This window comes from Falco cherrug, chromosome 4, assembly GCF_023634085.1.
Source record: "Falco cherrug isolate bFalChe1 chromosome 4, bFalChe1.pri, whole genome shotgun sequence".
NCBI classification, from domain to species: Eukaryota; Metazoa; Chordata; class Aves; order Falconiformes; family Falconidae; genus Falco; species Falco cherrug.
The window spans coordinates 13,112,511-13,139,761 of NC_073700.1; the positions used below are offsets into that span (position 1 = coordinate 13,112,511).

A 27,251-nucleotide genomic window follows, 5' to 3' on the forward strand; every position below is an offset into this window, starting at 1 on the left:
GGTGGAGGGTGATGGTGGTGATGTAATGGCAATAGATAATTTTCTTCCATGCTCTTTAGAGGTCCATTTATAGCGTGAACATTAATGCTGGGTTATATTTTCCAGAGATCTGCTTGAGAAGGTCACTGTTATATGTGTTAATGCATCTTTCCATGTGTATGTATGTGTGTGTATGCGTGTGTATTTTTTTTGTGTCAAAGGACTCTGAGGCTGTAGACTGTCCCGTTATACAATCTCAGCTTTCTTGTTGGTAAGGTAAGGGAGATGTGGTTTTTTTTTTTTTTTTTTTTTTTTTAATGAGGATAGTCTTTAGTTTCAAAGGAGAGACACATGACCTTCACAGATGGAACAACAAGCGACAACTGTGAGTACCAGTGTCACTTAACTCCCACTGCTCAATAGGAGGAGATTGGGAAAGAAGTGAATTAAATAATGGAAGAATGAAGACCCATGCAAAGGTGGAGAAAATGCTTTCTGAGGCACAGGAACTACAATTCACTTAGACCTGGCTAGTGGGAGCTAGGCTTACTCTTTGTGTACAGGCTGCAATTAAATGAAGATTGCTGTCTGCGCTCAGAGTGCAAATGTGTGAGCAGACCAGCGTCGTTTCAGCCAATAGTGATCTGTGAGAAATGCAAAAAAACCGCAATACCCTCCAAAAAAAGAAAACAAGGGATCCTTGAAAGTAACAAAATATTGCTCACAGTGAGAGGAAATAATGTCTGTCTTTGCTATTGCTTTTTAGTGAGTATTTGGTTAAAATAAAATGCCTATGATAGCTAAATAACTGAAGTAGGGAAAGTGTAATCGAAAGAAATATTGTGGGAATTTGGTTCGTTCTCTAGTCTTGCCCTCTTTATACAAGACACTCTCTTCACAGGAGACATTACATTTTATGAATTAATCTTCTTTTATGGGTCTCTATCATTTTCATGATCTACTATTAGCCCTAAGCCCAGAGCATCAGCAGATAATGTAGAAGAGATTCATGCGAGCAGGCAGGCCCCCTCCCAGGGTCTAGCAAAAGCATCATCTCCAAGGAAACACCAGTCAGCAAGGTGCTGGAAAGCCATGGTGGGAGGGAGGAGGTAAAGGTCCAAGGTCTTAATTCTCACTTACTCAGACTCCTTGGTGGTTTCTACTGGTGTTAGCAGACGTGCATTAGCAGAAAAAAGGGAACAGATTCAATGGATGCATTTTGATAGCTTGCTACGCATTTACTAACCAAGAAGCTGATAGTGTACTGTAAGTTCACTCTGTATATGTTTTTTTAATGTAATCAGAAGAAAAAATCATGAGACCGAGGTCAGATACATATCTTACAAAGTGCATTGTATTTTGTTTGGTTCCCCCCCACCCCTATGGCTTTTATCTTGCATTTGAACAGGTACAAAAACAACCAGAAAGACAGAAAAATAAACAAAAGCTGTTTCTCAAGCTTTTCACATCCTCAGTTTAGTGGCTGGTCGGCTGATTCTAACTGCAATGAGTTACAACAGAAATGAGCAATGTTATAAATACTTTTGCATTTCCTATTGCGCTGAAATGCATTTATTGTTGCGCCAACAGGAAGGATCAGCTGAATGACTAAGAAACGAGAAATACTGAGCATCTCTGGGGAGGGGATACAGGAACTGTGGTAGAGATTATGTTCTTGTGGGCTCTTGACACTAACAATTTTCTTTTCCTGGTAAAAGCCAAACTTGCAAATGTGATGTTCTCTTTCCCTGTCTCCCCAACCCTTTAGCTATCACCCTCAATGGAAGCAATTTTTTTTTTTAAATTTTGCATAGTTTGATCTGTGTGTTTGTGTTGAGTGTTGCAATGCAACGATACCGGTAATAACAGTCTTTCCATCTTTCCCTTCAGGTCTGGATAGATGCAGGGACACAAATCTTCTTCTCATATGCAATCTGCTTAGGAGCAATGACTTCCCTGGGGAGCTACAACAAGTACAAATACAACTGCTATAGGCAAGTTTCCATCCAAGGGGGTTTAGTGTTTTAGCTAAATGATGTAAATAAAGTAGGGACAATGGGTTAATTTTTTTTTTAATTAACTTGCTCCATGACATATGTGTGACTTAGGGACTGTTTGCTGCTGGGATGCCTGAACAGTGGTACCAGTTTTGTGTCTGGCTTCGCAATTTTTTCCGTCCTGGGCTTCATGGCACAAGAGCAAGGGGTGAACATTGCTGATGTGGCAGAGTCAGGTACGATGGTATTGGTGGCAGTGGTGGTGGGCACTGCCGCCTAGCGTGTGAGCAAAGTTCTGCAGACTCAATCAGCTAACATCTAAGCAATAAAACCAGAACCAGATGTCCCATAATCTCCAGAAAAATAAGCACATTGTTGATTTGGGCTTTGATCTAGAGCAGTGAGGGTCAGCCGGGGTTGTATTGTTTACTCTGTCTTGATTAACAGGGCAGCGAACACATTTCCTAGAGTGTGCTAATCCATTTGAGTTGAGATTAGAGTTAAGATAACCACACCATTATCTAGGGTCCAGAAGGTCATTGATTCGAGAATTTATTCCATCCTTCTTTTCAGACTACCTTTATTTTAATCCAAATAGCCAGTATTTATGTATTTTTCATAGCTCACTTTTGCTTGCTCACAGCGCAGTGCTGCAGTGGGAATGTTGCCTTGGCCTTTTGAAGGGATATGCACTCTTATATTCCAACAAATCTCACTGAAAGGCAAGAGAAGTTGGAGAACTCCATCTCCTGGGTTCTGTGGACCATTTAATCCTCAGGAACCCTAGCTGTTGCAATCCTGCCTTTGTCCTCTGTAGCTTCAGGGTGAGGTTGACAGAACTGTGAGAAGTCCGTTTTGAAACTGGATGTCCACTTAGGTTCCTCCCTTACTTCGGAAGCGTTCTTCCCATTAACACTCAGCTATGCACATGCGCCTGAAAAAGGCTAAATCCTCATAGCATGTGAATGTATCTCAGACAGAACAGATGACATTTTTTCCTCTGTGCATGTCTTGTCCGTGAGGGCAGGTGTAACCATGTGTTTTCCTGTAGAACAGACAGAGTAGGTGGGAGTTACCATTTGAAAGTAATGAGTCCGGTCTCTGCAGCCATGAGGCTGAAACTTAATCAAATTCAAGTAGTAATAATGTCACCTGAGTGCACTTTTGGCATTTCTTTCTGACATTTTTGAGCAATTTTGATTCACTGCATAGCATTTGAAAGCTTTCCTCTGCAAACATGCCATTAAAAAGAAAAGGTCAATATATCTTCTAATTGCATGGCTCTGGGAGTTAAGTCTTTAAGAAAAATATCTCACTTTGCAAGGGCTAATGAAAAACTAATGACATTGGTGGCACCACTGGATTCTTGGGTAGTTGCAATTGGCATACCTCTCGCAAGTACACTTGGTTAACGGTCTTGGCCATAATGCTTATTTTGATCAGAGGTTGATTGTTTTGTTTGAAAACAGGAACTGAGGGAATAATCCTATTGAGTGAATCCTAGATAGCCCCCTTTTTTTTTAAATATGTAGCTGGATCATTTCCAAGAGTAGCATTTTTAAGTATTTCCACAGTAGGTTTTTATCTGGTCAATATTTATTCTGATTTTTATTATTAAATCTCTGATAAACAGGCAGCTATATTCCTGTTGCTTGACATTTTTAGAATTAGACAATTCTGTAATAACACTGGATTATTAAGTAATGTTTAAATACAAATTAAATAACAGTGTTTACACAGCATTTTTTCAACAGCTCAAAAAGCATTTTTTAAAGGAGGGATTTTATAGCTTATTATAGGGACAGCAAGGGCGCTGACTAGCTTCTGAACTAGGCTTTCCATTTCTTGTGTATTTTGTTGTCAATTCCTTCAGGTTTTCTCCTTTCCTTCAGTTCAGCCCTAGTCACTAATGGCCACAGATTGCAACCATCCCACTGTTCCCTGGGTTGCCCATCATCACTGGCTGGTCTTTGGCTAAATCCTAAGGGACTTTTTTATATGACAGCAACATTACCAGAATTATCCAAAATTACTGAAACCACTTCCCATGGGTTGCCTCACCGCATTTCTCAGCAGAGGTCAAGCACAGAGCCACTGGCGACCGCTTGGTCCCCCTGGGATGAGCATCCCAGGACCCCTGGGGAGCCGTGGGGGGAGCCCTTGCTGCTGCCCTGCTGCTGCCTTCTCAGCACAGAGGCATTCAGCAGGTGCTTCAGCCTCTCGGTTTTTGGCCTTGCGTTTTTTGGGTTCTTACGATACAAGGTCCAAACTGTTCCCCTGGGTCAGGAAAGAGGTGAGCAGAGGCACTGCCGCTTGGCCATAGCACTGGGCAGAGGACATTGTCCAGGGGGCCAGGACCTCCTGCTCCCCCTGCCTCTGCCCAGTGAGTTAAATCCTTCCTGCCCTATGCGTGACACCAGTTGTTTCCTTGTTTGCCCTCCTGCAAGCCAGGGGAACGTCAACAAAATTGCTGACAGCAGAACCTCATGGCCACATTTTTTAGCCATGCCAAATTCAGCCTTGGTGCAACGTGCCCAGGGGACAGTTGTCAGCGAGGGGTGGCTCCCGCTCCAAGCACTGGTTGCTGCTGGCCTTCACTGGCTTTAATAGGTTTACACAACAGCTAAATTAGACCCCTCTAACTTGTCAGTGAAAGCAGATTTTTAATAAATAGCGCTTGATTTTTTTCAGAAATACTTCTAAAGGGAGAAAGGAAAGCAGCGGAGGCTCAGCAAAGCTATAGCGAGCCCTGTCTGGAAGAAATACTTTACTGCCCGTGCAATTTGTAGCAAAGTTAAAACAGCACAAGATTTGCCTTTTTTTTAAAAAAAAAAATCCCATTTGCAACAAATTCGGCTTAAGCAGGCCTGACTATAGTGCCTTAGGATTCCTGATGCCTGCGCATCAAATGGCCAGCATGGGGGCTGGGCTGGGCTGGGCTGGGGCTGGGGCTGGGGCTGGGGCAGTCCTCCTTAGCTCTGAGTAGCAGCCACAAGTGCTGCACTTTGGCAGAACACCCTCCAGAGCGACAGCGTTTCAAATTAAATATGATTTTTAGATTATTTACATTCAGTCGCAGGGATGCCAGGAACATTTTCTTTCACATGGACTTATCTCTTTATATTTCAACACTTAGTTTCAAAGGAAAATCAAAGCCAGCGCAGGGCTTAGGACACTTGGTGTTTGATGGTATCACAGTGCAAGGACAGGTTCACAGGCCAAAGCATACAGAATTGCAGCAAGTTTTGAGGAGAGCAGTTTTACATCTGTCTCATCAATTTGAACAGATCAGCTGCAAATGCCATCTGGTAGCAGTTCTCCCTCAGGGATGATCTACTGTATTCACTGAATTAAGGGGAAGAAAGCAAAGCCCCCAAAATTTGAGACATTCACCAATTTTTTTGGTACCTTCTGTCGTATAAAATCTTAGTTGTGTTTCATTTTAAATAAAATTAGTTGCTCGATTGTTGGCTAATTTGTATTTATTTCTGTTCAAATATTTTCAGTGACTTAAAGTTTTCTTTAGTTTGAAAAAAAAGTCATCTTTTTTTTACCTCTTTCTCTTGCTTCTTTTTCCATCTTTCTTGTTGGAAAGGAAAAGTGGGAGGTAGGAAGAGCAGCGTTAGAGATTTTTCTGTACAGATCAGAGATAAGATTTCCATCCCCACACTGCAGCAGTTTTAAAAAATTCCTTTTCCCACTGAAAATTACATGAATCCACTTCTAAACCCTGGAAAATGCCAGTTTTCAAGGCTCCTTAAAGCAAACAAGCAGACCAGCCAGGCATTCCTGGTTTTAATCTGATTTTAAATCTGCCCTCAGAATTTTTTTGTTGGCTTCACCAAATTTCTGTGGCCACTCTGAGAGCCTGCCATAAATGCCAGATTGCCAGTGTTCCTGTCTCCCACTTGGAGAGGGCTCTTTCTCTCTCAACAAAAGCTCTCATAAGTGATAGCTGGTAGCACCTGGCTGCAGGTGAGAGCACCTTTGGAGATCAGCATGCGAGAGCACCGCGCGTGTGCTCGGGGCGTGGGTATGGGTGAGATGCCGTCTGGTCCACGGTGCGGAAAAGACCCAGTGTAGTGACGAGCACTCACACACAAGGCTTTGGTTTCCAGAGCAGACGAGCCGGGTAATTAGTCCCAGCCCCACTGATGCTCCCAGACTGTTGCAATCCATCCTGCAGCTGGGGCTGGTGTTGGTCATGTTCAGTGTCACTGTGGCAGGTCTGTGTAGGCTGCCTGATAGGGGCAGATGATGTGACAGCGTGGGGAAGCGATTTTACACAGTTCCTAACAGCAGGAGGCATTTTTTTCAGGGACCACAGATGATATAACTAGGGGTAGCCTGATCAGTGCAGCACTGAGGGTTTGCAGAACTGAAGGAGCAGACTCCTGGAGTGCAAACCTTGCTCTAGAAAAGCATGCTGGGTTTGGAGGTTGCATACAGAGGGAGGTAATGGTTGCATTAGTGAGGATCCCGGGGAATGTTTGGAGCACTCCGAGTCCCCTTCCCTGCATGCAACAGAGTTTCATCATCATCATCTTCATCGTGGCCATGTGGGCTAGCAGTGGGATTCTGCCATTCCCCTGGGTCACCCCTTCTCCCCCCAGCCCCCAGTACTGTGTCCATGCAAGGCAGGCGTTAGACCACCTCCATTATTGGCATGTTTGAGACAGATGTTAAAACTGGTGATCTGTTAGCAATGGCCTCGGGGGTTTGCCTGTGGTTTCTGCTGTAGTCATGCGTGCTTCGATTTCAGATAAAAGAGCCAAACTGTTTCACTTCTGGTATTTCCAGCCGCGTTTGGATTTATCTGAACGGAACCAGGCATTCCTGCATTTGAGTGTGGCTACCTTTACCAAAGAGCTGGTACTTACTATTTCTCTTCCCTTCCCTTCCCCCTTTCCTATTTTCTCTTTCTCTAGGTCCAGGCCTGGCCTTCATCGCCTACCCAAAAGCTGTGTCCATGATGCCGCTGCCCACCTTTTGGGCAATCCTTTTTTTTATTATGCTTCTGTTGCTTGGACTGGATAGCCAGGTTAGTACGATGGGTGGGAGATACGTGGCTTATTGTATCGGCACTGCTGACTGAGAAAAGGTGCTTTTACAGGCAAGAGTTAAGAAGAGAATACCTCTAATGCTGCTTAAAAAGAATTCATCTGGGTTGCTTTTTAGGGCGGGGGCTGCACCTGATCCCTGGTGACTGTGGGTTTGCGGTATGATGTTGCTCAGTAAGACATTGTCATCAGGAGCTAATGGAGCCAAGACTAGGACAGTCCTCCCTAACCTAAATATGACTTTCAGTCTGGCCACAAAATACTGCTGTTTTGGTTGCTGCGATGCAGTATTTTCCTACTTTGGGGAAGAGCTTAATCATTTTAAAACATAAAAGACTGCAGCAATCCGTTCTGCAGAGTACTTTCTGCCATTGCGATCACCTGCAGTGTGTATACACCATCATTAAAACACTCTATAAGAATTAATAACCACTAGGAACGCAGGCTTTGATAGTTACAAAGTGCCAAAAAAGAAAAGTGAAGCCATCATGAGGCACCAAAAGCACAAAATGTTTTCTACAGTATATCGAGGGTGGCTTCATGCAAAGTCAAGAGGACAAAGCCGCAGCCTTTGTTGGTGGCCTTGGGCTCGGAGGTGCCAAGCAATGTGGGATCCTGCTGACTGCACGTCACCAGCATTCAGTCATTCACGTCATTCAGCACCTCCAAACAGGCCAGAGAGCGTCTCAGGTTCCAGCTGTACTAAATATATAGCACACGTTGCCATTAATTAGTGAGCATGAAAAACTCAAAAACTGCGGTCCAAGAAGTTAGATTATTTTTTCCTAGTGGTTGCTTATAGGAATGCTGGACTAAATACTGCCAAAGAACCTGTAAATCATTTCTAGATAGTCCACTTACAAGGAAACATGGGTGACCAGGGATTATGCAGTAACTACACATTCAAAATTGCTGAAGTTTTCAGGGCAACAGGCAGCTTTCTGCACTCAAGTGGAAAGTCACTAAGTTTATATAAAAACAAATAAATTGGTAAGGATTAAATGGTCACTTAGCCTAAACGCTATCTTGTATGAGGAGAGAACTGTGAATGGATTTTTACCCCGTTGTTGTGTACTTCATCTCTTACATTTTTATATTCCGTTTGCCCTAAATTGCTTTTTACGGTTTAGTCTTTGAACTCTAGTGAGCAACTTTCGATCGCTCCAAAGTAAATGTAGAAGTGCCCGATGCTGGGGTTCAACAACCCTGTGCTTATGCAAATTGGAAGCTGTCTAGTAATTTTAGAAAGCTCCTCACTGCGTAGCGTGATTAAAACTAATTGGAGTGCTTAATTTCTCTCCTCCACCCCTCTGTTTTTTTGGAGTGCAGTCAAACAGGTTTCTGGAATGCTGGTGCAGTTTAAGATCAAATCAGCCCAAAGGAAAGGGTTGCATTTAAAGAAAACCAGTTTTACAGAAGTCAAAGTAACAAGACAGGAGGCAGCACAATCCAAAGCGGAGCTCCAGCTTGTGGTCAGAGGGGGGAGAGTTGTTACAGGGCACTTGTGGGCACACTGTAAGAGCAGGACAGAGACTGGCTAGGAAAAGGCGGCTTTCCTTGAGGTAATGCTATTTCATAGACCCCCTGTGGTAGCTCATTAGTTGCAAGATGATGTAGCCACTTGAAATGAAGATCATTTCTACAAAGGGAGCCTTGGTTCTCCATGGTATCCTCATGTCTTCAGTGAACTTGGTGCTTACGTACCTTGCCAGGCTGAATAAACCTTTCTTTGGATTTGCCTGGGGGGAGTTCAGGAGTTGCTTTTCTCAATGGGTGAAATGCATCTGGTTTCCAATTAACTTTAAACTTGTATTCAAACCCAGTCTGGGTTATTTGATTAACTCAAGTTACATATCTTACATGTAGTTTTCCAATGGCAAGTAAGTACAAATACAGTTATCGTGAAGCTAGATAAAGTAAGATCTTTTCAGCTTATCTATTCAGAGCTTCGTTTTTGGTTTACACATGCAAATAGCTTACCAAATCTTCGTATGGGGCAGAAGTACCCCAGAGCCTCAGCCAGCGGTACTCTGCTCACAGGTTCAGAAAAGACAAGTTCAGGCAAGACGAGCTGCTGTTTCACATCAAAGCTTGCTTTCCCTTGGCTAGATTTTGACTAGCAAGCCCACGAGTAGAATTATATCCAATTGTGGCATTAACCTAACTAGTACCTGTGAGGTTTTCTGGCACATCAAAAAAAGGCTGGGGGGTAATCTTCTAGCTCATGCTTTTTTGGAGGGGTTTCTCTCTGCCTCTTTTCTAGCGTATATCTTGTATTCGTCTGGAACAGCTACAACATAAAAGCCACATAAGTGCCTTCCTGTCATCAAATTAACTTCCTTTATCCTTGTGGCTTGCATTTACAGAGCCCCTTTGGTAGTTTGTAAGGCTGCTAGGAAATGAACAGCAATTCCGAAAGCTTGTTCCAACCTGAAAATTACCCCCACGCTTCCACCTCTGGGTTACAGAGGAATGGCTTTGATTTACTTACTCAGAGCAGCATTTTGCCACAGACTAAGATAGGGTGTTGAAGTATGAGCCTGGATAAAATACATGGTGGGTAATTTTCAAGTCACGTTTCTTTGTTGTTGTTCTTCCCCTTTAGTTTGTTGAAGTTGAAGGACAGATCACGTCATTAGTTGATCTGCACCCATCCTTCCTAAGGAAGGGTTACCGACGGGAAATCTTCATCGCTATAGTATGTTTCCTTAGCTATCTTCTGGGACTAACTATGGTGACTGAGGTGAGTAGCACTGGTGCTGGAAATTGCCTACTTTTTAGCCAGTTTTCAGACCAGTTTTAGCTATGAATGAGAGTGCATGGGATTAGCCACTCAGAGGAGCAGTGCTCCTTAGATCTACAGAGTATCTTTCATCCCTAGATCTGAAAGCATTTTGAAAGGGCGCTGTATACTCCTTCCTTTTCAGTCAGAGGAACAGAGACATAAAATCTCATTAAATTCAATCTGATCTCAGGTACTAATCAACATGAGTATGAATATTAACATCTGGCTCTAAATGATGAAACACATTGGGAACCTTCAGCAGAGCAGATTAAGAATCCATCCAGTGCATGCAGGGAAAGATTTTTATCTTAGTTACATAGACTTGACTCGATTAAATACCACTGGATTTATTCTAGTGTAAACAAGATGGGAATATGTTCCAGTGGCTGCACTGCTGTGATATTTATCTCCAAACTAAAATCCAAGCCAGATTTTAAAAACAACTGGAAGAGCACGATTGGGAAGTTAAAATAGCACCTGTAACGGAGGTGCCCAACAAACACAGCATTTCAAGTAAAAGTGCGGGTATATACAGTTCCACTGTAGTGAGAGCCAAGACTCTAACATAGTAGTATAAGTCAAGAGATTAGAAAGAAAAAAATGAACTATTCTTACAAAAAAGTCCTTCCACTCAATTTATAAATGAAGACCCTCCTGATGAACCGACTTCCATGTTTAGTATTTGGAGGTGTTAACGTTAGGTGACCTGTTACTTCCTTACATCATTTGTTTCTGTAAATGCCCATCCTAAAATACTTTTAAAGAGGAAAGATATAAGTGTCTCAGAAGATTATACTAAGTGGCTTAATTTTGTTTAATCCTTATCTTGTTTGGAATGCTTCCTGTAGTAAACATGTGTATTCCCTGGGGAAGGCAATGCCAAATATTTACCTTACCTACTTGCTTGGTATTTCTTCTTGTTAGACAACGATCATTCAGATATGTTGGTTACTGGAAGCTGGGTCTGAAATGTTCAGGTTTTTTCCCTGTTGGATCGTAATCCATTGTGTCTCTTTTTTACAGGGTGGCATGTATGTTTTTCAACTCTTTGACTACTATGCAGCTAGTGGTGTATGCCTTTTGTGGGTTGCATTCTTTGAATGTATTGCTGTAGCCTGGGTTTATGGTAAGTGAGAATCCTTTCATCTAATACCTTTTGATGAGTCAGTGACAATTTTGCTAGCCAAACATTTAATCATCAGCCATCCCAGAATCTTCTTCCCAGCAACAGACACATGCCATTAATATAAATTTGCACTGACCTCTGGGAGACAAGTATGCATCTGGGATGAAGCCAGCCTGCAGTGTTTTTCCACACAAAAATGAGTATTTTTCCATTGGTAATTAATAAAGGCACAATTAAGCATTTACATGTGTTAAGTTTAGAGATGAGAGTTGAAAGTTTGGCCAGCCGTGAAAATTTCTGTTTGTCTCTCAGCGCATTTCTTTTCAGCGCTGCAATGTCCTCAGGGGGCAAGCCGATCAAACAGAAAATACAAAAAGAAAGCTGACGGGAAAGTTTATTCTGTCCCGTTATTTTCAGGCAATGCCGAGTACCAGGGACTGACAGTAGCCTCTGTAGCTGCCCGAGACGGTAGCTGAGGAACCATCAGAAGATGTTTGCTGCTTGGGACTGGTTATTTCCCTGATTCTTCGTGTACTCCGTGTCCTTAGAAAAGCAAAACAAAGCCTTCATTTTGCATCAGTCAGATTTCTGTAGAAGCAGGGGGTACCATTTGCTGTCATGTCCTTCCCAGGGTGATCCTTCCGGCAAGTTCAGTGAAAGTCTGGGGAGAGGAGTGGGCACGTGACGGGGGCAGGAGGGCTCGGCGTTGCCCTCCCGCATCCGAATAATGGGGGATGCATAGGATGAGAGAGTCCCCCAGCCTTTCTCAAGGAGAAAATTATCTTGAACTTCACAGCTATGGGAAGCATTTCAGCAACACATCTGACACCCTCATCTTCCCTTTAAATACCCATTGGGGTGTGGGGGTAGGAAAGAGGCTGTAATCCTACAGTCCTTACGTGGCTTTTATATGCTCAGTCCTTAAAAATGCGCTCACTGTCTGTTACAGGCGCTGATAATATTTATGATGCCATTGAGGATATGATTGGATACAGACCTGGTCCCTGGATGAAATGGAGCTGGATTGTGATCACTCCAGTTCTTTGCGTGGTGAGTACTGACCCGTGCCCTTTCAATTCTTCCACGCGGCTGCTCGGGGCCACCTCTCACCACTTCTCTTCAAGTGCAGGCTGTTGCATTCAGAGAGCAATTTGCAAAGAGATGCTGAAGGCTTGAACAAACCCCTCAAAAGGCATTATGTTCTCAGATGTTAGCTGTTCACATGACAGCTCTCCACTTTGCCTGTGCAAACTGCAATTGGCAACATTTAAGTGGATTTTTCTTAGGATTGGCAAAATATTACATTCATGGCACAGAAAACTCGCTCTCCAAAGAGCAGTCGCTACTTTAAGTAATAGGACTACTAGGCCATTTTAACGAAAAGACTTTAGCAGTCTGAGACAGGCACTCAGCGTGAAGTATTTAATTGGCTGGGAAGAACATCTCGGTAAGCTCCTTGCAACGTACACCGAATATTTGAGCCCTCAAAAAGAAGAGGCAGTGTACTGCAGCTGTTCAGCACCATCGCTTAACACTGTTGTCAAGCAGCAGATGCTATAAGCAGATGCAGATGCTTTTTCAATAATTTAAATTGAAGACTAATTCCCCCATTGGTTTAAAATACATACGGTATCATCAGCTCTGCCTTTCAGTGCCTCTCTTCCTTAGGGCCAGTGGTAACACCAGAGCCCTACAGCTTTCAGCGTTTTTTGAGCCTCACTCTGTTTTCTTTTCTCATCCACAGGGGTGCTTTATCTTTTCTTTGGCCAAGTACAAACCACTGACCTACAACAAGGTCTACACGTACCCAGACTGGGCAATTGGCCTGGGCTGGGTTCTCGCCCTTTCCTCCATGATCTGCATCCCTATGGTGATGGTCATCCGCATCATACAGTCAGATGGGTCGCTCATTGAGGTAAGAGCAACTGGTTGGCTGGCTGGAGGGGAGAGGGAGCTTCAGCTTGCTGTGTTTTATACAAAATAAGCATAGTGCTTGGAGAACTGCCCCCTTGTCCAGGTAGGGCAAAGTTGGGTGCCTCTCCTGCAGTGAATGCAAATAAGGCAGTTAAAGATCACCTGTCCTTTGGGCAAACAGTAGAAACAGAACAAACACAAAGCATTCTGTCCTCAGACAAACGCCAAGTGACTTTACTTGCGTCCCACTTCTGCAGTTTTCAGCCTGGCAAATTGTTGCCTCCATGTGCAGACAAGCGCTCCAGGACTGGGGTGTTTCCGAGTGCTAGGTCTCTCTTCTCCAGCCCGCAGGGACAAGGAAGCACCATCCTAAAAAATCACTGAGAAAAGGAGAGAGAAGCCTGGGTCAAACTTGGCTGTGTAAGAGCTCATTTCAGGGAAATTTGGATCCACCTGTGGATTGTGTGGCTCTCAGGCATGGCCTTTGCTCTGGGAGACTGAATAAAAGTCAAACCCTCCTGCCAATGAGCTTCACTTTGCAGCTTAGCTTTCTTTAATTTTTATTTTTTTTTATTCCTAATTAATCAAATTGAAACACTGGATCCAGGTTGCCCCAGTCTTTGAAAAACTTTGGGTCGGATTCAGACTTGGCAGTGCAGATTCTCTCAGGTTTGGATTTGCAGGCAATCTCTTGCCCTTCACAGTTCAGCACAGGTTCCCCCGGTTTGTTTTTCTTCCAGTGGAAAGTTTTTAAAGACTGCATAAGCGTGAAACTTAGCAATTCTCTTCGAAGGTTTCCGATTAGTTTTGGTTTTGCCTGATGAGGTCATCTTAAATGCAGTCCAGGGTATTCTTGGAGGAGAAAGTGGGGCACTTTGGGTTAGGAAAAAAAGAGAGAATAGAGTTAAAAAAGAATGTTTCCCAGAGCACAAATGCTTGCATTTGTTTTCCTCCAAATGTTAATGGTCTTTTTCAGCTGTGGCCAGAGCATGAGTGTTTATTTTCCTGCCTGCATTGTCACCATCAATTGAGAGACAAGTCTAAAAGTAGCCAAAACACTCCTCAAAGGCCATGTTAGGAAAGAGAGTAAACACTGGTCAGATGCCACTTAGTTCTTCCTTTGTGCACTGAGATGTAGGAGAGAAGTTGCCACTTGGCACTGAACGGCTGGGCTAGAAGGCAGAGCTGTTTCTAAATGAGGAAGGGGAACGCGCCTCATTTGATCAGCAGCTGCAGCACAGAAAGCCCAGCATGCAGGGTGCTGCAGGATGCCATGAGTGCCCTCGCGGGTCTGACTTGCCTGCGTCAAGCCCGGCTCTGCAGCTGAGCAGAAGCTGAACACGGCGCTCCACAGCTCGGGGCCCCACGTCGTTGCGGAGCCATGTGGCATACGCACGGCTCTGACAGCCCCCATCCTCATCCTCGGATTGCCACGTCCTCCATCCTGCGCACGGAGACGCAGGGGTCGCTTGGTCTTCTCACTGTCACTTTTCTTCTTTCTTTCAGAGGATAAAGGCGGTGGCTGCCCCCAAGGAAGTGAATCGGTGGTCCAAAGAAACGGAGAGTGGCACCCCCTTCTGCCCCAATGGAACTTCGAATGGCGGATTGATCAAGCCAACTCATATCATTGTGGAAACCATGATGTGAGCTCTCTCTGTGAGAGGATAAACCTGCTTTAACTGCCGTTTACTAACCATAGATTCTCATAGGACCAGGTTTACAGAGCTTTATATTTGCACTAGGATTTATTTTTATTTCTCACAGAGAAAGTTATTTTTTGTGTGTGTTTTTTTTTTAATATTTTGTAAGGTAATCACAGCAGATGTCTCTCTGTAGAGGGAGAGCTTTCATATCAGACTAGACATATTACAGGAATTTACTATTATTGGGTTTTTTTAAATATATATATCTTTATCTCTAAATATTATACACCTTACCACTTGAATTGATTGTCTCGCCAGCAATACATTCAAGTCTCAGAAAGCAATTTTAGGTGCTGGTATGATTGGGAGCAGGGTAACCTACAGAACACACAAAAGGAGCTCTGTTGAGAGATACGATTTTAAAAAAGACGCTGTTTCAAGAGAATTTTCAAAGGTGTAGTATTTCCACCCTCTGGTTCAATTGTGGTAAACGACAGGCTTCAGGGTCACGTTGGGGAAAGGGTACAGTTACGTTTAGCACAGTCCCTGAACTAAGATACAGCTGGAGCAGAGAGTTTGCGTGGGAGGCAGAGAAGTTGGGTGTGAAAAGCCTTGCGGCCGTCCCTCCCAAGCTCAGCATGGGGACGCCGTCACACAGGCGAGAGGAGGACTTTAGGAAGGCATTTGCAGGTTTTATCGTGGTTCACTCTTCTTTTATTTTTCTTTTTTTTTTTTTATTATTTTAGATTTTGGGGTTTTTTTTACTTCAGTGGAATGCCTACTGTTTGTGTGTGAGCAGGGAGGTGGAGTACCTGTTCCTGAGTTTTCCAGCAAAGCATGTTTTAGTGTGGTGGCACCGGTGTAAACTTGAATTCTGCAAACGGGGAGGGCAGCAGGGGCAAGGGCTGAGGAGCTGAGAGGGGGAAAAGCAGCAGCTGCCCTCTGGGTGCTTCAGGTGTTCGCTTGCTCACTTGGACTTTGGTTTCAGGCAGAAACATAAAAAGAATCCCTTCTGGACTCTGACCGTCCAAAGGTGAACACAAACCAGGTCATCCCCAACGAGAGGAACAAAACCACTCACCTACACCTGGTTTCGCTGGTATTTATAACAAACACGTTGTTAATAATAATAGTAATTGAGATAATAATATCACTCTAGTAAACAGGTGCTTTTAATCCATGTGTCTCAAAAATGCTTTGCCAAGTTCGGTAACAGGATTTGCTTTATTTATTTATTTGGGGGGAGGTTCGTTACTGTTGGGGGAACAGACGAAAGGACTAAGTCCCTCGTCCCATGTTACTACATAGCAGTAGTGGACTTAGGCCCCCACTCTCCTTGCCCATTATTGGGTTAAACCGTAGTTTTATTCTATTTTTTAGGGGGGGGGTGGAGAGTGGCAGACATATTTGTGAGGCTCATGAATCTTATCTGCTGAAGAAATGGGGCTTTTGGGGTTTTAAGTTAAAGCAAAGGGAACATGTAACACTGAAATCCTTTGTATTTGGTCAGGAGGAGTTGCACACTGTTCCAGGTTAGATGGGGGGGTGAAGAGAAACCACTACAAAGAGTATAGGAACGGGGGTTCCGCTTCATGTGGGCCAGGTGGATGTTTCCATGGGGAATTGCTCCCTGAAGACTGTCCAAAACATGGGCAAAAGCTTTTTTTTTATTTTGTTTTGGTTTTTTTTTTAACTTCAGCAGGTTGTGCTGGGAACAGCTTCTCTGGTGAAACAACCTTTTCCTGTGGGCATTGTATTAGAGGGAGAGGTTGTTTCTTCTTATGATACCACAGTTAGGCTATGCAAAGGTATTTAGAGGAAATGCCTGATAAAAGCAGAGTTTGTATCTACTTACTCAGCTGTCAGCTTAGTCTGTCAGGGCAGAGTTTGTCAGTTAAACAGGAGCGTATCCAGTTCTTAACATTCCTATGCAGTAGTTTTATTTTATTTTTTCTTGTCCCATGGGCTAACTGGCCACACCAGCACAAACACTTGTTTATTAGCTTGTTGGTTTTCCTGTAACAGAAAAGGAGTGATTTAAAACTAAGAGATGGACCAAAATAATTTTAAAAAGAAAAAGTGAAAAGTGGCTGCATCTATAACTTTCAAAATCTTCCTAGTTTGAATTCATACAAATTTTTACATCAGATAGCTGAATTGCAGCAACAAAACCAGCCACAGCAGAATTGCTTTTGTTTTCTTTTTTCTGGTTGCTGTATTATGAGAGTTATGAATGAAAATTTTTCACAGCTGGAGATGGCAAACAACTAATGTCACCTGCTGGGCCAGTGGCAATAGCCATCCGAAGGTCACTGGAGGAACTCTGTGAGCCACTAGGTGTCATCAAATGTGCCCGAAGTAAAGAAACAGGCATACAGCTGATTTTCTTTTTTAATAGCCTTTAACTAGCAAAGGCAAGGAAATGTGATCAAAGATAATTCTTTTAGTGGGCTTCAGCTTGGACCCTCATTTTTGAGTTGCAATTAGTGTCTGCAATAAACAGGCACACTTGCCTTGGTGGAGAGGGAGCAGCAGGTGTGTGCGGGGTCTAAATTAATGGTTTCTGTGAGTGCAGATGAAACACTGATGCTTGATTTATTTTTTATATATATATACATTGTCATATAATTGCGTTTGAGATACAGTTTGCACATCTCTTTCCGTGCTATAGAGCTGAGACAAGCTTTAGTTAGGGGGAAAAAAATGGTTTGGCTACATCAAAGATGTCTCCGGCGAGTCAGCGGGGTATTTAGCCATCTCCCGCGTTGTGGAGTGTCTTTGCTTGAAGAACCAGAGGGCTAATACTACACTTTTCAAAGTACAACTACTAGAGAACTAGAACCCAGCCCCATTTCATTATAAACTGTGCCATTGAAATCAGTCGCTTCCATGTACCAAGTGAAAATGTCTCGCACATATGCAACAACCTCATTGAAGCGTTCTCTGTGTCAACTTCGCTGGCCCTGCTGTGCTCTTCGGCACGACTGCAAAGGAGGGCTGGGACTCACGAAGAGCTAAGAAATTATTGTTTCTGGAAAACAGTTCCCCTCTCCCCTCTTCCATCCCCTCTGAAAAAAATGTAATTAATTCTTCTTGTTTTATCTGGGGGTTTGAGTTCCAATGAGCACACTCACATTTTTACAGTTTTGGAGTTTTTCCTAACACTTTTATCAGATTTCTGAACTTTTCTTGGTGGTAGATTTGCATTTCAACATGATCCTCTGCCAAATTTATTTAAAATAATTTTTAAAGAAGTCTGTGTTTTCTACCTTTTTCTGACTGCAAATGCAACTGGGGTGGTTTTTCTCCTAATTGTTTAAAAACTTGTGACCTATTTTACCTGTCTTATGTTAATGAGGAACTCTGTATTAGAAAATCACGACTAGTGATAGATGAACTGGTTTGGATCCAGGGAAAAAATAAGTGCAGTTTCTGGCACGAGATCTTTAGAAACAGATCCCTGAGTTTAAAATCAGAATAAAACAAGGCAAAACCCACAACTTTCCGCATTTCATGTGCCCTTGTATTTGTGGGTTCTTCTGGGCTTGAAAACAGCAGAGTCTCAGCAGTATTTATTTCCAGCTGAACTGAAATCAAGACATAGTAGAAACATAAAGGGGAACATTTACCCCACAAGAGTCTCCAGCCTGTTTCTTATTTTTCTCAGTTTTCCAGACTTTTTCAGTTCACCTGTCACTAGTTATGACTGAATGAGCATCTATTGTAAGGGACTTGACTTTGGTATTTAAACAGTATGATTTCATAAATAGAACTGGTTTTTGTTGTTGTTATTGTTCTCATTCTCCTTCTCATCCATAGCTTTCCTTCGCATCTGGTCCAAACAGATCCACACACTTTGAAAAGTCCTCTGTAAAGTGTGAGATAGTAGGTCCACAATGGATTTGTTCTTGTGTGGTAAATGAAAATACAGAAGTCTAGCAGCTGTACTTGCCATCTAGGACAGTGCCGGTGGTCACCGCGCAGCAGCAGTGCAGCTCCTGGAGCAGAGGGGTGCTAAGGTGGTCTGCTGGAACAGCTCAGCAAAACTGGGTTTGGCTACTGTTCTTGGGGAGAGGAGGAAAAAGGGGAAACAAAAAAAAAAAAAAAAGGCGCAGCCTTACAGTTGCTGTAACACCAAAAAACCCCCCTAAAACCATCAGCAGAGCCTTTAATGTCACTGTCAGGACAGCATCTTCTGCAGCTGTTTCAGTCCTATGTGCATCCTCCTTTCTCAACTGCAGATACTCCTGGTTCCTCTTCTCTGTCTCAGCGTTAGCCAAGTCGGGTAGATCTGAAGACAAACAGGCCTTTTACAAGTCTCCTCCTTGTCTGTTTTTATTTGCTAAGGAGACCTAAGTTTTGTTGATGTCGTGCTTGTCACACAGGTTCAGAGCTCCCACTTGTTGCATCCATGGCAAAACTCTGTCCGTGGGAGAAGAATTTGAACGTTTTTGAATAACTGATTATTAGCTTCCATGTCTTGTGGTCACTGCAGGACTGCTCATGGAGGCATAATGTATATAAAATGTTAAATAAGCTGTGCATTGAATGGAGTGGACAAGTTAGTTAAGCAGCTCAAGTACACTTGGAAGAAAGATGACCCTGACATCATTTCCAAGGAGATTCAATAGAAGTTGCTCACTTTCAGTAAAAAAAAAATAAAATAAATCTGTGTTAAAGTAGACTAGTAGATGAAATCTTTCACCCTCATATGCACACACACAAGCGAGAACGTTGCTTCTATGCCTGCTCTGCAAGTCACGTGTGTAAGTCTTGCAGATCTGTTTAGGATGAGGACTAGAAAAGTTTAGATACCACATCCCTGCAAAGAGCCAACCTGCCAGGGTGTCCCAATGGCCTTTCCCGAGTTGAGGGTGGTGGAAAGTAATGACAAAATCCTGGACTCTTGCCCCTCCAAGGAGGCCTTAAAGTTGGACTGGAAAACTCTCCTGTCTCCCTGTAAGCGCCGCATGTCTCCTGGTATGGGGGGGTTGGGTGAGGTGAGTTCAGGCAGTTGCGTCAGACTTTTTTTTCTCCAAAATCAGTCTTCAAAGCCTTGCGGTTAGGATTGATATGTAATTGTGTATTTGTATGTTTGCATCAGCAAAGGTCAGGAACTGTCAGCCTCTGGTAGCTTGTTTTATTTGTTGTGATCAAAGCAGATCTTAAGAAAGAGTATTCAGTTGGTGACACTTGACACCTAAAAAACCTACTAACGACTGCAGAAGAGGCTCCCTCAGCTCCATACTTTGGTCACAAAATTTTTCTGTTGGTGTCAATGGTCAATTTGACTTGATGGGAAAGCTTGCTCAAAGAAGACTTGAGCGTAACCCAGCTGGAAAATTGCCTGATCCACCCCTGCATCCTCCACCAGATCATGGCTCTTTGCTGCCAAGCCCAAAATAAATCTGTACACAGATGATGCTTCTCCACTTAAAAAAAAAAATAATCTTAATTTGTTTTTGTCTATTAAAAAATAACAGGGAAAAATCTTTTTTTTTTCTGTTTTTTCCAATTGTCAGTCTGAATTGGTGATTTCAATTTACCTATGTCCTAAAACAAGCAGAAAAAGCTTCAGACACCATTTGACCAAAACAAAACAAAACAAAAAAAAATGAGGCAAGCTCAGAATTTTGCAGATTGAAAACATTAAGAAAACAAATCCCCCCACCCATCCCCATCAGAGGCGGAAAACTTTAGTGACAGAGTTTGCAACTGGGAAAGAGCCCGACCCTGCTGGTACTGCTGGGCTGCTGAAAAGCAGAGCAGCCACAGCTGGTTTTGTATCACTGCTGTGTCCTGGTTTGAAATACTCAGTAAAAGTGTCAGAATTTAATTGCCACAAGCTTTACACATCCTTGAGCTGTAGGAGTAAAGTAAATTAAAAACAATTTAAAAGGGGGCAAGTTTTCTGAGGCTTCTTCTCCTGGTCTGGCTCTGTGGTGTGCAGCAGGACAGTGCAGCTCGCTCTCCCATTTGCAGCACAGGGGAAACATGGGCTGACTGGAGAAATCAGAAGAAATAAAGGGGGAAAATTTAAAAAAAAAAAAAAAAAAAAGTGCAACGATTACACTAAGGAACTGTGCAAGTGTGCTTTTGTGTGTGCATACACAGGGGAAGGCTCCGGTCCTGTAGCATAGTACATGTTAGCACGATACATATTGTTTCTAAATCTATCTGCTTCTGCAGTTGAGATGTTAAAAAGATTTGATTTTTTTTTCAACATATAAAGAAAAAAAAAAAAAAAAAAGAGAACAGTGGCAAAATCATGTTGAGAGACTGAAAAACAAACACCAAACATACCTGAAGGGGCAAGTTGAGTTAGTTTGTCATCTGCTCCTGTCCTGGAAGCCAGCGGCAGTCTCTCAGCATTTCAGCATCCCAGTACTGTTCTGAAGTGCTCGTTGTTCAATAGGATGTTGTTTTTCTCCGGTGTAATATTGTGATTGTTACCTGATAACGTTGCCAGGGACTTCACGTTATAAGAGGTGGTCCAGCTTGTTTGATGTATTTGGCTAAAAAACAGTGGTGGTTTTTTTATTATTTAAATTCCTAGCAACTGTGACTACAGTAATGTGATGAGTAGCACATACAGTGAGGAGGCATTGACGATGGCCTCCTTAAAAATGTCATCTGAACTTTTTTTTAAAAAAACAACTTTAAAATATTTTTAAAACATTTTAAAACATTTTTTGTGTGTTCCAAAACGGAATATTTGTATTTGAAAAAAATCCTGGAGTGTAATTTAATCCTAAAAAACCCCGTAGCCTTTGTGTATATGGTAAATGTTTGTATTTTGCAGGTTCTGTTTTGCTTTTTAGATAAATAAAATGTATATGGATATTTTTAAGTCATCTTTGCTTTTTTAGATGAGTTTGTAATCACCTTATAACTGAAAATAAAACTTTCCTTTATAAACCAATTATGCTCTCAGATTCTCTTTTTTTGGTCTTTGAGTAGCTCAGTTCTTCCTTTAAACCTGTTATTTATTGTGGGGTTGTTCATTGTGGGTTTTTTCCTCCTTATAAAATATTCCATTTTAAAATAATAAAAGCCCTGCTCATAAGCAGCTTGGCCCAGCTCACTGATCTGACTTCATGTCCGCGACAGCTGCACCCCCCCCAGCAGCTCAGCCCCACACAGCCCCTCCCTCACCCCCTCACCCAGTGGACGGGGAAGAGCATTGGAAGGGTAAAAGTACAAAAATTTGTGGCTTAGGAGACAGACAGCTTAATAATTAAAAAAAAAAAAAAAAAAGCAGAAAAAACCCACCCCAACCCACAACAAAGAAAACAACAAAACCAAGAAAAACAAGTAATGCAAAAGAAAACCATTACCACTAACCAAGCAATGCCTGGCCAGTTCCCCAACAGTGACCACCCCCACCCACCTCCACTCTCCCCAGTTTTATCACTGAGCATCCCGTCATACGGTATGGGCTACAGCTGGGCTCAGTGGGGATCAGCAGTCGCAGCTGTGTCCCCTCTAATTTCAAGCACTGCCCAGCAAGGGCTAAGGCATCCCTGGGTCAGCAGCAGCAGTGGTTTGGTTTGTTGGGCTTTTTTTTCCCCCTCTTCCCCTTCAGCAATGACTTTGGCTGAGCCTGAAGGTTAGTGCTGGTCCCAGCCCACACCATTTCAGTCCTGCCCAGCCTATGGCCTGGCTTCACCGGTGCTTTGTTTTCCCTCCACCCACACTTCATCAAGTTCAGCTGGGCATATGCTGAGTATTACATGAGAAAGTCACCTTCCCCACCCCCTCACCCTTCTTTTTCCCTTTTTTTCTTTTATTTATTGGAAACGAGAGCTGATGCCCTCACAAGGCTGTCCCTGCAGCCACCAGCTTTCCATGGTCCCTTCACGGGGCGCAGACTGCAGCTGCATGAGTTGCCACCCCAGGGCGCGGCTGCTGCTGTCGATACCACTGCCAGGGGTTTCAAATACACCAAAAAGCCCAACAGGAAGAAAAACCAAAACCCCAACATTTATTTTCCTGGTTATTTCAGGCTCACTGATGGCCTGTTCAGTCCAACAGGCGAAGGCTACATGAGAGAGGCTTTTCTTTAAATCCTTGTTTGAGGTAGGGAAAGAAAAAACAACACGTAGGTGGCCGTGATTTATGAAAAATAAAGCATTTGTGCATTAGGCCCTGACCACTGCCGAGGCTCCAGCATCCCATGCCCAGGATCCGCCCCACAGCTGTCTTTATCCAGGGGCTTTTGGCTGGGTGCGATTTAAGGACTTTGTCACGGATTTCTCTTCCCATCGGTGAAGCCTTCAGTGCCTGGGCTGAGCAGCCTGATACTGGCACAGGCAGCAACCGCAATGTGTCTCAGGTCAAAATACAATAAAGAAGTAATTAAAAAAGCCACTAAGTGCCACGATCTGCTGCCAAAGGGTTTTATCTACCTGCCACGGGTGGCTGTCACCTGCCCACAGCTGGCAGCCGGCTCCCTGAGCCGAGGCACACAGGACATGAGGTGACTGACGTGACTGACGTTAGCAGGAGGACACGCTGCCCACCGAGGTGCCAGCAGCACATACCAGGGGAGCAGCACCGTGCGAACCTTTTCCCTGCTGTTCGCTCCAACACCCCACAGGTCACGTTGCACGGGCGCTCGCTAAACCGGCCATGGCCCCGGTGCCTCGGTTGGCTCGGCGCAGCTTTGGCAAGGCCCTGGTGCCAAAGCTGCAAAGGGCTTTGTTCAGAAGCCTGCGCCCCAGGAGGGCAGCCAGAGATGGCAGATAAGGCTTGTTTATGTGGCAATGATTCCCCAGGTCTAACCAGGAGCATTTCCATACCATGCTCAGGGTCTCCAAAAATTCCTGCATTACCCACTTGGCCATGAAGGGTTGCGAAACCCAGCTCACCCTTTCCACGCCAGTGAGCACAGATTCCCTATGGCCCTCTCCGGGGAGCGTCCCAGCCTGTGCTGCCCCACTGGGAGCGCAGGGTGCCCCAAACCCCATTGTAAGAGTAAAGGGAAAAAAATCGTCAACACACGGACACAAAGAACTACATTCTGGGTTCGCAGCAGTCATATCTTTGGATACCTGGTTTCAGAGGTGGGATAATTTGGCAACCACGGCGCAGCTCCTCAGGGCACCCCCACTAAGAGCTGCAGGGTGCTAAGCACCAGGTGAGACACCTCTTGCCAGCACATGATCCTCCAGCAGTTTCCTAACCCATCCCCAGGGATTAACCACGGCTTTGCAAACACTGCCATAGCCACGTCACAGCCACCATGTGCTTTGCTGTAACCATGTGCATGCCCACAGGGAGGGAAGCAACCCACGTCCTGCTGCTGGACAGTAGCAAAGGACAACCCCAGCCCTACACTGGTAGCCTACAAGCAGTGGCCCCCCAAGAAAACCCTCTATGTGGCCCAACCTTGTCCTTCAAGGTGTGTCCTAAACCAGGGGTGCTCTGGCGAGTTAAAATAGGGCTGGAAGCAGAGTTCTGCCTCACCTTCATCCTCCAGCAGAAAGAGGCACAAAACAGAACAAGTGAATTTCATTTGCTTTTATTTAATTAAAAAAAAAAGTCAAAGTCATTGCAATCCCATTTAAATACAGAGATTTACAAATAAGTCCAAAACAGGACTAAAATATTCTTTGAAATGCTGTACTTTTAAATATTGTGCTTTCATAGATACATAAGAAAATTAGCATATAAAAATACTTTACAAGGAATACACTCTAATATATGGATAAAAATACACATTTAAGTAATGCATTTCATCTTCATATCATTCAAAATGCATAGGAAGGGATACAAGGACCAAGTTTTTCTTCCTTTTTTTTTTTTTTTTTAAAGCCTTTAACAAAAGTCTTCATTAAAAACCTATAAGAAGCCCCAGTGAGCTTCTGCTGCTCAGAATATTGCATATAAAAACACTTTCGGCTGCACTGTCAATGCTCCACAGTATCAGTTATGGCACATTATCTAGTTGTGGCAGCAATGGTATGGGATATTGCATACTCGAAGAGAAAATGGCTACAACAACAAATAGCAGGATGGGGCCGGGCACGTGTCTGGAAGAAACACCCTGATACGTTGCGCTATTGCAGAGGGACGGAGTCGCAAAGTGGCTCGGGGACAGATGGTGGAGGGATGAGTCCTGGCTCACAGAGCAATAACTTGTGCCATACACCCATTCAACACCCTACACGCACCACTGGCGCACAGCTGGTGATGGAGGAACTGATGGGGTGAGTGGGGGGCGGCGGGCTCGCCGCCACTGTGCCCGAGCCTTCCTGGGGAAAGCGATGCCAGGTTCACACCACCACCAGCACATGAACATCATCATAAAGTGCTAACACGTGAAACATGGCAGGCCGATAAGGGAACTGACGCAAACATCACAACCCCTCTTCCCTGTGGGGCTGGGGGCTTTCAGGAGGGAGGGGAGCGACCACAGGGCATCATGCTTGCAAAGCCACGGAAAGGCCAGCGACAGGCAAAGGCGGGTGGCCGGGGGCGAGCAGCCAAACCTGCGTGGGCACACACACCGCACAGCCCACGCGGGACACAGGGGGGACAGCCTCCATCTAATGAAGGGCTTCTCACGCCACTGCCTGAGGGGAGACAACAAGGTTTTAGTAATTCAAAAACATCAGGGACAGCCCTGGGAAGATCGCTTTCCTGCTACTGACTTGCAGGCACGGGCCAGGTTTGCAAGTAAGGGCTCTCCATAAAGCCCAGACAAACGAGGTGGTTGAGGATTTGGGCAGGTATTCAAGGCCTTTAGCCCTGGGTACAGCCCTCTGCTCTGTAGTAACTACTCCAGCACAGGTAACCACATTGCTCACAGGAATCAACAGCAAGATGAGGCACCTCATCCCACTGCAGGGCAAGCCAGCCCTGGCAGGGAGTGTGGATGGGGCTGATAAAGAGGCAGCAGCAAACACTAATTTTTGAAAAAGAATTGCATCTAGCCACTCTCAAGCACATTTTGAAATATCTTTTAAACAGGGCTCTCCACAGCTCTGCACCAGGAGTGCAAGGGGCTGTGCAAATCAATTTATTGGGAGTATTTAATGGATGGAGCTGAGCACAACAGAAAAGGAAAGGCGATTCAGTCTTGCTGTACGCAATTAACGAGCAAACAAGAAGCATAATAGCACCATGTGTGTTTATAGGACGGCCAAGGCCTTCAGGGTGAGGAGGATGGTCGGAGGTGGGACCCCACACACTCCAATGACCAGGGCACAGAGGGATGCCTCGCCATGGGTGATGGCTGTGGATACTCCTTCCTGCCATCAGCAGCTCATCCCAACGCTAGCGCTGCCCACAGCCCACGATGCGCATCCAGCTCTGACCCTCCCAGCAACACTTGGCGGTCTACAGGCTCACTGAGGACCCACCTCCCCGCTTGCAGGTGATGGTACACACAGCATTTACAAATACCAGTGCAAAAACCCGGAAAAACACCCCAAATACCACAATGGCTCAGCAGAGGCCCTGGGTACCACCTGCTCTGCTCCTGCTGCTCAGAGCGTCTGGACACTCGCCTTGACCTCGGCGCCACGGGCCACCTGTGCTGGCAGCTCTCTGTTCCCCTCCAGGGGAGCGTTGGCAGCCAGTGCCAAGGGGTTCCGGCTAATCACCAGGTCCAGCTTATCTCCAGCCTCCGAAATCAGGGGAACAGCCAGACAGCAGTCAAAGTCTCTTGTCCGGATGCGGTTTACCTGCCGGTATGGATTGAGGACGTGCCATGGGGAGGAACAACAAAAAGACCATGTTTGTTAGATAGAAAATGCAAGGTTGGTGCTAAACCCACACCTGTGAAAACACACAACTCTTGGGGGTCCCTGATTCCAGGTTCACAGCAGAGCACAGTGGGGGCACCCCTGCAGGATGAGCACATCCTTGCTTAGCTGAGAAATGATGCAATAACTGGGAGAGGAAGGGGGAGAAAAAATGTCTAGACCAGGCATAAACCCTGACCCCCGGTTTCTGGGGCAGTATTTAATTTTCTGGGGCAGTGTTTAATACTGCAGGGCTCAAAACCAGCTCTCCAGTTCAAGCCTGTAGGAAAAAGGTTGCCATTTTACATGATTTTTGTTGCCACCATGGCTTTTACTGGCCTTACATTTGTGATATGGGGTATTCAGTGCCTAGAAAACAAATACAGCTCAGACCCTGAGGCTTCTGCCAACCATTTTCCAGCTCAGCCAGCGGTAAATTGAGACTAAACAGTTTCTGCTTCTTCTCTCCCCATTTATATCCTTCGTTTCAGAGGAGTCTGGATGCATTTCATGTGGGCTCAGAAGGCGGCTGCAAATTCTCTCTGCAGGATTCAGCAGTGAAAGCACTTTTACTGTTGACTCTTGCAGACATTCAAGCACATCTCTAGGCTGGGTCACCTGCAAGAACCTCCCCAACTCTCTTGCCTACAGCTACCAGAGCACCTGGGCTTGGTGCCACAACAACTCCAGGATGGAGAGGGCTGGCAAACAGCATGGGGAGGGGAAGCAGAGAAGGGAGAAAGGAATTTCCCACCCACCTCTGGAGCGAACATAACCCACAAGGCCAGGCGTTGCTTCCTTCTCTGGGTAAGGGCTGGATGAGTCCATGCAACCCTTCCACCCAAAACCCTTTCCCAGCATTAATGTATGCCCATGGAGCTGGGCTCTGTGATGGTAGCAGTGTCCCCTTGCCCTAGCTGGTGTCCACACAGCTGATCCCAGTGCTGCTCCTTACAGTGTAGTAACTAAGGATCACTTCTAGACCACACATGGACAA

At 44.6% G+C, this 27,251-nt stretch overlaps 2 protein-coding genes across 15 annotated transcripts in view; one reads left to right on the forward strand and one right to left on the reverse strand.

The window, feature by feature from the left end:
* The window catches only part of SLC6A6 (solute carrier family 6 member 6), a 121,300-nt gene extending 99,874 nt beyond the window's left edge, over positions 1-21,426 (forward strand). For 11 of the 12 annotated variants that reach the window (XM_055708182.1, XM_055708183.1, XM_055708188.1 and 8 more), the window contains 8 exons: positions 1,870-1,973; positions 2,088-2,212; positions 6,905-7,017; positions 9,642-9,779; positions 10,845-10,947; positions 11,897-11,997; positions 12,692-12,862; positions 14,368-21,426. In XM_055708182.1, the coding sequence (XP_055564157.1) occupies positions 1,870-1,973; positions 2,088-2,212; positions 6,905-7,017; positions 9,642-9,779; positions 10,845-10,947; positions 11,897-11,997; positions 12,692-12,862; positions 14,368-14,508 (996 nt within the window). In that variant the 3' untranslated portion in view covers positions 14,509-21,426. The remainder of the gene's footprint in view (positions 1-1,869; positions 1,974-2,087; positions 2,213-6,904; positions 7,018-9,641; positions 9,780-10,844; positions 10,948-11,896; positions 11,998-12,691; positions 12,863-14,367) is intronic. The other variant, XM_055708193.1, reaches the window with a different exon arrangement.
* Positions 21,427-24,011: 2,585 nt separating this feature from the next.
* Positions 24,012-27,251, reverse strand: part of GRIP2 (glutamate receptor interacting protein 2) — a 285,002-nt gene continuing 281,762 nt past the window's right edge. For all 3 annotated transcript variants that reach the window (XM_027805921.2, XM_005432534.4, XM_027805919.2), the window contains exon 24: positions 24,012-26,194. In XM_027805921.2, coding sequence (XP_027661722.1) covers positions 25,997-26,194 — 198 coding nt within the window. In that variant the 3' untranslated portion in view covers positions 24,012-25,996. The remainder of the gene's footprint in view (positions 26,195-27,251) is intronic.